The sequence below is a fragment of the Phocoena phocoena genome, chromosome 6 (assembly GCF_963924675.1).
Source record: "Phocoena phocoena chromosome 6, mPhoPho1.1, whole genome shotgun sequence".
NCBI lineage: Eukaryota > Metazoa > Chordata > Mammalia > Artiodactyla > Phocoenidae > Phocoena > Phocoena phocoena.
In genome coordinates, this window is record NC_089224.1 from 114,323,603 (window position 1) to 114,336,571 (window position 12,969).

Genomic DNA, 12,969 nt, shown 5'->3' on the forward strand with positions numbered 1-12,969 from the left:
CCGGCGGCCCGTGGCCGTGAGCCTGTGCCCCTCACTCCCCCGCAGGGCGTAAAGTGTGGTCTGTGGGTGTTTGTAGGGCAGGCCTGTTCCAGGCCGGGTGCTCTGCTCAGCCCCCGACGCACACCCTCAGTCCTGGGTGCTCAGGCTGGGGGCGTGGGAATGGGCCTGCCCAGCTCGTCCTGGCGAGAAGGGGCAGCCTCTGTGAGACGGGGCTGGCTGAGTGGTCCAGGCAAAAAGCATGTCAGGGCCTCAGAGGTGGGAAGAGCTGGCAGGATGGGCTTCCGGAGGATGGAGTGGCTGGAGAGGAAGGGATGGGGGTCAGTTCCTTCAGGAGAAAGCAGGTTCCGAGGCGCAGATAGCTGTGCCTTAGAGTTTCTTCCGTGGCACCTGGGCATCGGGCCCCTGTGTGTGGGGGCCCCTGTCGGGGTGCATCCAGGTGGGTTGCTGGTGTGTGGCCAGGCTGCAGGTGAGGAGAGGGAGGCCCCTCAATGAGGGTGCAGGCCAGGGGCATAAGGCCAACACCACTAGAGCCATCCTGGGCCCCCGCAGGGCCTTGCGGGAGGACGTCCATATCCAGGCCAAGCCCTGAGCCAGCCAGGCTTGGTAAATGTCATCACCGTCAGTGGCACTGTAGCCTGAGCATGGCACTGTCCTCTCCAGCGTCTGCAAACATGCCTGGCACCTAGGAGGTCTCAGAGAACTTTCTGTTTGAAATCACTGAGCCAAGTACTGAGCATATAAGGTGAGTAGCAACAGGGGTGAAGCAGAAAACACAGGAAGATGCCGACCGCATACGAGCCACGGGGAAACGTGCGCTGTGTCCTCCTTAGCTGCAGCGAGGCCCTGGAAAACCCGGGAGCCGTCCTTCCTAGAGCAGCACACAGCCGTTTGCTGGGCCCCCGTCACGCACCAGGCACCGGGAGGAGCCGAGGCTGCGGCCGTGGCACAGACAGGTGCGGCTCCTGTCCCTGGGGGAGCAGGACGCTGGGCAGCAGCGGATGTGCCCAGTGCGGCCTGGGTCCCACCTGCTGGGGGGCGGGGAGAGGCAGGGATGGGAAAGGAGGAGCACTTGTGGCTGACGCGAAGACAAACTTCTGGAGTGGCAGGGGGTGGACCCCAGAGAGCAGGCAGCGGACCGGGAGCCGCTGGGCGTGCCTCCATCGCGTGGGGCTCCGTGGGCGCCGAGAGGGGACTTACACTTGACTTTTGGAAGCAAGGAAGCTCTCGGGGGCTTTTCAGCAGCCAGGAGTGACGTCACCGGTTTAGCCTCCCCCGGGCTGTCCGGCAGGGCACTAGCCAGAGTCAGGAGCCCAGGAGGTAGCCCTGGGTCCCCCAGGGGAGTGGCAAGGCTGCTGGGGCCAGGCTGGTGGGGAGAGCCAAACCCCGGATGACCCCCGAGGGCAGGACGTGGCTCTCTGGCTGCCAGCTGCATCTGCAGCCCCTGGCACGGCACACGCTCCGCACACATCAGCCAAGGGAACAAACGAGGCGGGCGTCCTGAGCATCGGTGGTGACCTAAGTTACAGGTGTGGACTTGGAGGCCTGCTGGGACCGTGGATCGGGAATTGGAAAGGGCCCAGGGTGGAGCTTGGAAGAACTCCTACACCTGCAGATTGCCGAGTGGCAGACTGGCTGCAGCATTAACTCCTGGCAAGGTGACTTTGGCACTTCCCTCCCTGAGCGTGGGTTTCCCTGTCTGAATGGTGAGGGGCTGAGCAAGGTAGGGTCTCCAGGCCCTCCGGGTCCTCCCAGGGGAGGTGACCCCTGAGGTGGCTGTAAGGACACTGACTGGGGAGTTGCACGCTCTGGCTCAAGTGGGTGAACTCAGGGAAGTCACCTACCTCTTTGAGCCTCAGCTTCCTCATCTGTAAAAAGGGACAACAGCACTGTCACGGGCGATGGACCGAGCGTTAGGTGAGGTACAGACGTAAACTATAAACCGCGGAGCCTCACCTGGCCTCACCTGGCCCGCTGGAAGTCCCCACGCGGGCCACCCGCTTGCCAAAGGGGACACTGGTGGGGCGCTGCCAGCAGGGGGAGGCAGAGAGCCGCCTCCGTGTAGGCAGGCTGGCCCCAGCAAGCCTCTGCCCTGCTGGCGGCTCCTCCCGGGACCGCTGGGTCTCTGGGCACCGGTGCAGCCAGAGGAAAACCTTTGGCTCCCTGCAGCACCCCCAGACTGCAGCCCTCTCTGGGGGGTTGTTCATTTCTGGACCCCAGAGGGTGGCGGGGTCTGCGGAGCACAGTAGGTGCTCCGTAAATCCTCCCAGAGTCGAGCTTAATGGAAAAACAGAAGATGTGGATTTCTCGAGCGCTGTGCTCAGTGATTTAATCCTCACAGCTATGGGGGCTGGATCTAGCCTCGGCATCATCCCTCACCCACTAGGTCGCTGGTCGCTGGGGAGGCCCTGAGCCAGGGGTGGCCAGGGTGCGGGGGTGGGGGAATGTCGCTTCAGGGCAGTGTCCTTCTCTTTCTTTCATTTTACAGGTAAGGAAATGGCTGGTGAGGAATAAGTAACCTACTCACGGTCACACATTTTTCTTTTTCTTTTTTGTAAATTTTATTTATTTATTTGTTTATTTTTGGCTGCGTTGAGTCGTCGTTGCTGTGCGCGGGCTTCCTCTGGTTGCGGCGAGCAGGGGCTACTTTTCGTTGTGGTGCGTGGGCTTTCTCATCGCGGTGGCTTCTCTTGTTGCGGAGCACGGGCTTTAGGCGCTTCAGTAGCTGTGGCACGTGGGCTCAGTAGTTGTGGCGCACGGGCTTAGTTGCTCCGCGGCATGTGGGATCTTCCCGGACCAGGGCTTGAACCCGCGTCGCCTGAATTGGCAGGAGGATTCTCAACCACTGCACCACCAGGGAAGTCCCAACGTCACACACTTTTCTGAGGCTCGTTTTGGTTTTGTTTGTCTTGTCTTTGGCGCGGCTTGCGGGATCTTAGTTCACCGACCAAGGACTGAACCCACGCCCTTGGCAGTGAAAGCGTGGAGTCCTAACCACTGGACCACCAGGGAAGTCCCAAGACTTGATTTTAAATCGAAGAGATGCCAAATCAGGCTGACAAAAGCTCTGGTACAGGCACACCTCGCTTTACTGTGCTTCACAGATACTACGTTTTCTTACAGGTTGAAGGTCTGTGGCCACCCTGCGTCAAGCACGTCTATGGGCACCGTTTTTCCAATAGCGTTTCCTCGCTTCCTGTCTCTGGGTCGCATTTTGGTAATTCTCGCAATATTTCAACCTTTTTCTGTATTATGCTTGTTAGAGTGTCTGTGGTCAGCAGTCTTTGATGTTATTCCTATGACTCACTGAAAGCGCAGGGGATGCTTTTAGCAATAAAGTATTTTTTAATTAACATATGTACATTGATTTTTAGACATAATGCTATTGCACACCTAGTGTAGACATAACTTCTACGTGCACTGGGAAACCAAGACATTCCTGGGACTTCCTTCAGTGTGATACTCAGTTCATTGCAGGAGTCTGGAACCGAACCCGCGATATCTCTGAGGTGTGTCTGTACACAGACTTACAGTGAATATTGTGAATCCATACACAACTACAGAGTCATAATAAGTATTGATAACGCATCATCGTGTGGTTCGGGAAGGGCCACACATTCGCCGGTGTGTGGAAAAGTCAACAGTGTAACTCTGAGGCCCTTCGCACGCGGCGTCTGTTGTGTTACACAGAAATAACGTTTCTGGAGCTCAGACTGTCACCTCGTCGGGCCTGGGTTTTTCCGTCCTGAACGGGGATGGTCACGTGTCCCGAAAGAGGCTGCTGCCTGGCTTGAGCGAGCACACGCTTCCCCGGGGCGGCGCAGGGAACGCAGCTGTAGAACCCGGTGCCATTTCTGAGTCCTTACCTCGTGCCAGGAGCTTTACGTCGGCGACCTGACAGGTCCTGGCCCCACCACAAGCCCAGGAGGTTGGCTCAGAGCAGTTCCCACGTTACCCCTGAGACACAGTCTCGGAGACAACAAGTCACCTGCCTGCGGGTCAACAGCTGCGACCGGGAAGGTGGAGACACGAGGGACACAGATCGGGAAGCACGGCGGCAACCAGTGTGGCTTCTTGAATCATCCTGAAGATGGAGTCACCAGGAGCAGCCTGTCCTGACCCGTGTCCAGCCCATGTCGCCCCTTCATCTGTGATAGGTGAGTCCGTTTGGGAACCAGTGGGCATGCGCTCCCTCCTGGCGATGCACGGTCCACACCATCATTTCAAAGCCTAAGAGGTCCTGCAGGAAAGGATGCTCTGACCCCAAACCCGTCAAACACCCTTCGGGACACAGTGCTCCTGGGTCTCCGTTTGCCCTGGGGTCAATCTGGACCACATTGTTTAGGTTTCTGAATGAAATACTTTAACAGAATAATCCTTTGCTCTTATGCCCGGGGCCCCATCACAAGCGGTGAGTGTAGGAAGCTCTCCACCGTCTGCCGCTGACGGCTCTGCCCCGCTCCGGCGGTGTGGTTTCTGGATCGGGGTGGCCCACAAAGGACTTGTCGTCGGCCCGTGACGCGATAGGAAGCCGCCGCAGAGTGGAGTCAGCTCCGCGGCTAAGGGCCGTCTCACTGCGCACATTCTCTGGAAGCGAGCCTTTCTTAACCAAGAGAGCCAGTGCGGCCCAAGGCCCCCAGGCAGCGCGGAGGCCGGAGACACTGCTCACTTCTTGGTGTGGAGTAGCCCTGCCTGTCTGTTTATCTGGGGGCCCTAATGCTGTCCCTCCTCGCCCACGGGTCCCGTCTCTGCTCTGGCCAGAGGGGTGCAGAGCCTCCTTTGGGGCTCACTCGGGGACAAGGTGGAGCAGACCCCACGCCAGTGATGGGCCTTGGGCTTTCCTGCAGGACTGAGAGGTGCCGAGAGGCCACCGTGACGGTCTAAATCCGTGCCATCCGACGCAGTGTCTGTGCGCACGTGTGCTGGTCAAGCACCTGGGGCTGTGACCAGTCCAAACTGAGGTGTGCTGTAAGCCTGGTACGCACACGGGCTTTCAAAGACACAGTCTCCCTCCTACCCCCCCCAAAAAGCATGTAAGACATCCCATTAACTGTTTATGTCGATTACAGGCTGAGGTGATAATATTTTGGATCTACTGGATTAACTAAATTGTATTAAAATAAACTTCACCTGTTTCTTTTAATGTTTACTGTGGCTGCTGAAGTCTTTGAAATGCACATGTGGCTTGCATTACCTTTCTGTTGGACCGTGCTGCTCTGAACCACCCTGGATGCTTTGAGGAAGGTCCCCCCCCACAAACGGCCCCTGACCACAAGCAGTCAGGAGGGAAGGAAGCATCAGGAGGGTGGATTGGGATTGGCAGCTCTGTGTCAACCTCATGTGTTTTGCATGTTGAAAAGTGCAAGTCTCCAGATCCCTGGGGAGTGACGAGCTGAGGAGGGGGAGGGAACCAGGGCAGCACCAGGGCCAGCTGGCTGGGGCTGCTGGGGATGTGGACATGCGTGTGGCACCTGAGAGGTGTGCTCTGTTAGTCAGCTAGGGCTGCCAGGACACGTACCACAGGGAATTCCCTGGCAGTCCAGGGCTTAGGACTCAGCCCTTTCACTGCCGGGACCAAGGTTCAATCCCTGGTCGGGGAACTAATATCCCACAAGTGCACAACGCGGTCCAAAACAAGAAAGGTACCACAGGCCAGTGGCTTAACAGAAATTCATTTCTGAGGGCTGAAGGCCGAGATCCAGGTGTTGTCGAGGTTGACTTCCTGAGGCCTCTTTCCTGGGCTGGGAGGTAGTCGCCCTCTCCCTGGGTCTTCCATCCTCCCTCTGTGCACGTCTCTGTCTCGACCGCCTCTTCGTACGAGGACACCAGTCACATTGGCTTAGGGCCACCCTAACGACCTCACTTTGCCTTAATTACCAAGTCTTTAAAGACCCATCTCCAAACACAGCCACATTCTGAGGTCCGGGGAGCTAGGCCTTCAACATATGACTTTTGGGAGGACAAAGTTCAGCCCAGGACAGACCCCCAAGCCAGGGGTGTCTTGGGTGAGCTTAGCCCCACGGGAGGGGCTGTGTCCTCCCTGGGAGGTGCATGGTGGCCAGGCGGGGGTCCTTCAAAGGCGGGGCCGGCGGAGCAGACCGAGTCGGGCTGTATGTCCAGGATGAGAATGGCGAGTTGGAGGGAGGTGAGTCGGCAGGGTAGCCGGGGCAGCGGGAGCAGGTTCAGGTCCCAGTGGGACAAACGGGTGGGTTGTACACTCCCTCTCAGCATCCGGTGGGCAACTTGGGGCCTGCAGAACCTCCGCCAGTGCCTCCGAGCCTGGGGGCGGCTGAGGGCTGAGTTCCTGAGGGTCAGGGGAGGTTCGGGCAGGGGAGGGCAGAGCCCTTGCTCTGTGGCTGCAGCTGCCCCTCCCCCCAGGACCTTGCCAGCAAAGCGGTGGGCAGGGCCAGGTTCCAGGCATGCCCCGTTTAAACATGAGATGGCACCCTTCTCCTTGCTGCTGAGGGCCCCAAAGATTTGGGTAGCAGAGAGGCGCTCCTCATGACCCCTGGGTCCCCTGAGGCCCGTCCTGCTGCATCCGTGGGAATCCCACAGCCCCAGTGAACTTCTTGGGAGTTCAAACACTGCTAGGAGTTCTTTCTTTTAAAAAAAATAATTGATTGAGGTATAACTCATAGAACGTAAAATTAATCATTTTACAGCAAATTCAATGGCACTTAATACGTTAAAAATGTGCAACCACCACCTCTATCAAGTTCCAAAGCGTCTCATCACCCAGCGTAACACCCCAGCCCCACTGGGCAGTCGCTTCCCCTCCCCCACTGCCCTCAGCCCTGGGGACCACTCATCTGCGCGCTGCCTCTACGGGTTTACCTCGTCTGCACGTTTCATACGAATGCAGCCATACAGTGTGTGACCTCTAGCGTCTGGCTTCTTTTTTTGTTGTTGTTGCGCTACGCGGGCCTCTCACTGCTGCGGCCCCTCCCGTTGCGGAGCACAGGCTCCGGACGCGCAGGCGCAGCGGCCACGGCTCACGGGCCCAGCCGCTCCGCGGCTCGTGGGATCTTCCCGGACCGGGGCACGAACCCGCGTCCCCGCATCGGCAGGCGGACTCTCAACCACTCAGCACGATGTTTCTGAGTTTCAGCTGTGCTGTAGCAGGTGTCGGTAGCTTCACTCTTCTTCGTGGCTGAATAATATTCCATCATATGTCTATTTAGTCTGGGTTCTCCAGAGAAACAGAGCCAACAGCATGTATCAATACATAAAGAAATTGATTACAAAGAATTGACTCACACGATTATGGGGGCTCCGAAGTCCCCAGATCTGTGGTCAGCAGCTCGAGACCAGGGGTGCTGATGCTTTGGTGCAAATCCAAAGGCAGGAAGAGACTGACGTCCCGGCTCACGTGGTCGGCAGAAGGACGTCCCTCTTACCCAACCTTTTCGTTCTGTTCAAGTCTTCACCTGATTGGGTGAGACCCACCCGCATGGGCGGGGGAGGGGGTGGTGTCTGCTTTACTCAGCCCACAGATTCCAATGCTAATCTCATCCAGAAACACCCTCACGTTTGGCCAAATGGCCCCCCAGCCAAGTGGACACATACAATTAGCCGTCACAGCGTGGGCCACTGCATTTGGCTCACCCATTTGGCGGCGGATGGGCATTTGGGCTGTTACTACCTCTTGGCTGCTGTGAGCACGTCTGTAGACGCACTTGTGTGAGTCTGCTTTCACTTTTCTCAAGTGTACACCTAGGAGTGTAATTTTGCAGCGTGGGTGTTCTTTGGGCAGAATTCAGGCTGAGTCCCGCCCCCCGAAGATGGAAATTCAGCCATTTGCCACACTCCACTTCCCGGAACCTCCTGTCCCAGGAACGAAGCATCCGAACTCAGTGAGGAAATCCTGGGTTCACCTTTGTGCCTGAATAGGCCAGGCCCAGGGGCAGGTGGCACTTTGCCGTGGAAGGGGGTCACCGGACTCTCTGTTATTCTGGTTTGGACACGGGTTCGATCCCCGGTCCGGGAAGATCCCACATGCTGTGGAGCAACTGAGCCCGTGCGCCACAACTGCTGAGCCTGCGTTCTAGAGCCCGCGAGCCACAACTACCGCAGCCCACGTGCCTAGAGCCCGTGCTCCGCAGCAAGAGAAGCCACCGCAGTGAGAAGCCCGCGCACCGCAACGAAGAACAGCCCCCGCTCTCCACAACTAGAGAAAGCCCGCGCACAGCAACGGAGACCCAACACAGCCAAAAAATAAAGTTAAAAAAAAATTTTTTTAATTAAAAAATCAAAATCTGGTTTGAAGCTACTGGCCTGGGGGCGGGGCCAGGTAGAGAAGAGGCAGGCGGGGCCAGGTGAGAGGAGGGGCACAGGCAGGAGGGACGGGGCACGTGGGCGTCTGGTGGCCCAACTCAGGATCCCTGAGCCAATGGCTCTGCCCAGCCTGCACCCCTTGGGGTCACCCCCATGGTGCCCCTGCTCGGATGTTCCTGTGGCTCCCTCTGACCTCACGCTAGGGTCTGGACTCCTTCCGGTGGCCTCCCGGCCCCTCCCTGTGCCCCTCTTTCCTGCAGCGGCCCCCGGGCCGTGGTCCCCGGGCTGGTCAGTGGTGCCTCGCCCTCCGTGGCCCAGACAAGATGGGAGAGCCCGGAGCCTGGTGGTGTCGGGCTGTATGTGCCCGGCTCCCTGCGGGGTGTCTGCCTCCCCGTGGTAGACGGGGACACTGGACACCTTCCGAGCGGACAGAGAGACGCCGGCGCCCACGGGCCAGGGCTGGGCGGTCCCACCACCGCTCTCCCATCGGGAGGTACTTCGGAGAGGATTGCCCTGCTGTTCCCCGCTCTCAGAAAGCAAGCCAGCACCACAGCCGAGTTTAGCAAAATCCGGACAACCATCAGGATCATTTTTATTGCAAATCAGACAAAAAAGATGAAAAATACATCATTTTCATCCCCTGCAGTTTTGCATGTAGATAACTTTTTAAAAAGTTTCCTTCTCGTGTAAACTACACTCTATTTTATAAAACACAGTAAGAAGTGACATCTTAGGAAGTGTCTGGTCATGCCCACTGGGGGTGGCCCAACACCGTGCCCGGCGAGGCCCGAGCAGCTGCCCGAGCACGGTGGGCGGCAGGACCCTCCCTGGCTTTGCTCTCAGGAGCTGCCCGAGCACGGTGGGCGGCAGGTCAGGTCGTGGGGCCTGGGTTCTGACATCCCTTACCAACATGACCCCTGACAGATTTGTTCAATCAGATTTCTTAAACAAAACCCCCCATTCAGAAATGTATTTACAGACATTTACTCTGCCACAGGCTTATACTTGATAATGTAAGAATCTGCTCCCTCCCCAAACCGGGAGGGGTGGCCTGCAAGCAGGCTCCCGGCGTCCCAAGCGCCCCACTGAGCCGCGCCGGGCCCCGGCACGAGGGTCTCTGAGCAGTGAGGCTGCACACAACCATTGTTTTTCCGAGTCTCCTATAAAGACAGGGCCCATCGGCTCTCGGGCCCCAGGAACACCAATCCATCTTCCGCTGAACCTGGGAGACGCAGTTCAAGTCGAGACGCCTCCGACGGGGTGGCCCAGGCAGTGTCTTTCCCCAGAAAGGGGTAGGCCTCCCCAGCGTGGGGTCCAAGGTGGGTACCACACCTCTGACTTCTCACTCCGCACGACGCTTGAGTATCAGTGGGGGCGGGGGGGGGGGCCTGGGAGCCTCCAGAAAGAACAAGAACTCACGAGACCAATGAACAACTACATAATACTGAACCCAAAACAAAGATTCATGATTGGTACCATGAAACGTACCCTTGGTATACCCCAAGAACACGTTTTTAAAAGCATGTTTTTAAAAGGTCATTTAAAAGAACACCAAAACACATAAACCACATCATTTCACATGTTCCTTTCCTATTTTAGAAGCCAATTAACCCATGTGCCAAAGGACTAAAGGGTCTGCTTTTCTATCCCTAGATGCATCTTCTCGCAAAACGCAGGTGGTCCTGGGAGCGGGGGTCGGGGGAGTGGTCCGGCTTTGGAGGAGGGGTGAGGGGGCTGTCTGGGGAAACGGGCAGCAGGCCCGGGCACCCCGGGAGCTTTTTGAACGATGCTGGCTCAAAAAACCTCCCTTCTCTGACATTTCTTTCCGGATTTAAAAAAAAAAAAAAAAAAAAAAGGAAATCAATAAATAAATGGCATTTGGAAATCATGAATCTTTGTTTCTATTTTACAAACACCTGGGAATCTTTATCCTAAACAGGGAAATCACGATCGAGAGCTAGTTTATTTTCTTGGAGCAGATAAAAGGTGCTACCCGGTGATATACAAAACAGTACATATAAATAAAAAGACAGTGTTTCCAGGTAAAATAAAAGTACATAAATAAATACTAAAAAAAAAAAAAATTAAAAATCCTCGTCCTCTTGTTTTGTATAAAGACGCATGTTTCGAAAACAGCTCCTTTGGTCGGCCCCGACATCCACGGAGCGCACGCAAACGTCCGGCAGGGCTTGGGAAAGGAAGCACAGGGTCCCTGGGGGCAGCCGGCTGTTCACTTAAAGGCCTCAGGAACGTGGGCGATCTGGGACGGCATGCTGGTGGGCGGGCTGGAGATGCCCTCGGACCAGTCGGAGATGTTGGAGTGTGGCGATGAGCTGGACCACTGGTCGGGGGACTCCGGGGACGGGGTGAGGAAGGGGTGCTCGGGCACCTGCAGCTGGTGGCTGGGGGTGTTGTCCACGGGGGAGGAGTAGCTGTGCTGGGAGGGGGGCGTCAGGAACTGGGCGGTGGTCATGGGCGGGGCCAGCGCGGCCGGCAGCGACGTGGGCAGGACCTGGCTGTCCTGCGGCAGGACGGTGTGCGCCGCCAGGCTGCCGGGGCCCAGGGGCTGCACGTCCGCCTGGCTCAGCTCCCCCGCCAGGAAGCTCCGGGCCGCGTGGCCGCTGGTGGCCGAGCCCACGCCGAGGTGCGGTTGCGGTGCCTGCGGCTGCATCTGTAAGTTCTGCTGGTGCTGCACCAGGTGAGGCTGGGCGGCCAGCCGCGTGTTGGGCAGGGCCTGGTAGCTCATCATCTGGGACAGGGCGGTGGCAGACAGGCCGCCGTGCAGCGGGCCCACCGTGCCGTGCTGGAGGGCGGGGCCCTGCGTGCTCAGGGTGCCCGGCGCCACGCCCCCTCGCAGCGGGTTGTACTGGTTCGGCACCAGGCCATTCTGCAGCCGGGACAGCCACTCGCACTGGCCGTTCAAGCCCGCGGCCCCGCCCACGGTGAAATTCACGGCCCCACCGCAGCTCCCGCTGCCACCGGCACCCAGGACCGTGCCGGTGCCGGAAGCCACGGGAAGGTGGGAGAGGCGTGGCGGCCCCGCCTCGAAGGCCAGCCGGCCACCCCCACTCAGCGCCGCCATCTCGGGCTTGGCCGCCACGCTCAGGTGGCTGACGCCCAGGTGGGCCTCGGGCATCCCGGGCAGGTGGTTGAGGGGCATAGAGGGAGACTGCTGGAAAGGGGAGGGCAGGAGGGGCGGGGAGGCCACATCCGACAGGTAGCCGTGGGGGGACTCCAGGGAATCCACGGGCGACAGCGCGCTCGAGCTGTCCAGCAAGCAGCCCCTGCCGTCCTGGGACTTCTTCCTCCGCGCCCTGAGGTCCTTGGGCTCCTTGCCGCCGCAGGCCAGGCCCTTGGTGCTGGGCTTGCGGGCCTTCTTGCCCTGCACGGCGGGCTTGAGGTTGCCCAGGTAGCCGCTGGGAGAGCAGAGAGGGGGCGACAGGGTGGGCGCGCCGTGCAGCGGGGGGCTGCGCACCAGGCTGTACTCGTCCAGTAGCCGCACGATGTCGTGGTGCATGCGTTCCTGCGCGATGTCACGGGGCAGGCGGTCCATGTGGTCCGTGATGTCCCGGTTGGCGAAATGGTCCAGCAGCACCTTGGCCGTCTCGTAGCTGCCCTCCCGGGCGGCCAGGAACAAAGGTGTCTCCTCCTGGGGGAATGGACGGGGGCAGGTGAGGAGGTCACCTGCCACCAGAGGGACCGGCGGTCTTGCCCCTCCTCCCGGCCATGGGGCGGGGGGCAGCTCATCTCGACCCTCCCCGGCATGCTACCTTTACCTGGCCTGTTAAGTCTTAACAAATAAGACCTTAAATACATCTTCTGAGACCCACCCAGAGGCGGTCTGTGGGATCCTAAACTCTAAATCAGTAAAGCTTCACCTTTCCGGGGGTCACAGGCCCCACAGGAAATCTAACAGACTGTGGCCCCTCTTCCCTCCCTCCCAACCTGCACAGACGCAAACACTGCCACAATTTCGGGGGCTTGGGGATGTCTAAAGGGCATCCGTGGGCACCACACGGTCCCCCAGGGACCCTGACATCTTAGCTCTGTCCCTGGGTCTTGGCTTTCTCATCTGTACAGCGGACATGCCGCATATGCCCCCGAGGCTGCTGTGTGCGTGTGGGGTGAGGCCTGATGGTGCCTGCCCGGTACACACAAGGCCTCGGCCACGGCCGCCGCCACGCCACGGCAGTCCCTTCGGCCAGCCCCTCCGTCTCCGAGGCCGAGTCTCCCCAACGGGAGGTGGGATCACGTCTCTGCCCCACCGCGGACTCAGGAGCTCCTGGGCCCAACACTGCCCCCTGCGCCCCTCCCCCAGGACAGTCTGAAATGCAACCAGGGGTCAGTGAAGTACGGGGTGGGGCTGGACACACAGAGGAGCCCAGCGACAAGTTCAGGAGACGTGGGGTCAGACTGGGTTGGGGAGGAAGGAAAGCGCCTCCTTGGCCTCAGGGCACAGACTGTGGCAACGCTGAGGGAGACCGGGGTGGGGGGTGGGGGGTGGGGGGGCGGTCCAGGCGCAGAAGGCGGCCACTCGCGTTTAGAGCTGGGGGCCTCCCAGCACAGAGCCCCCCACGCCCGCCAGCCTCTTGACTCAACGTGTACCATCTGTGTCACCCCACCCCGCCCAGGGACAGCCAAGGACAGGGCTGAGGTCCAGGTCACAGTGACAGAGAGCGGAGAGCTGCAGCCGCTTAC

General features: G+C 59.1%; 1 protein-coding gene across 1 annotated transcript in view; it reads right to left on the reverse strand.

Moving 5' to 3' along the window:
• Positions 1-10,501: 10,501 nt before the first annotated feature.
• NOTCH1 (notch receptor 1) overlaps positions 10,502-12,969 on the reverse strand; it is a 45,021-nt gene continuing 42,553 nt past the window's right edge. The window contains exon 34 of the mRNA XM_065879540.1: positions 10,502-11,920. Coding sequence (XP_065735612.1) covers positions 10,502-11,920 — 1,419 coding nt within the window. The remainder of the gene's footprint in view (positions 11,921-12,969) is intronic.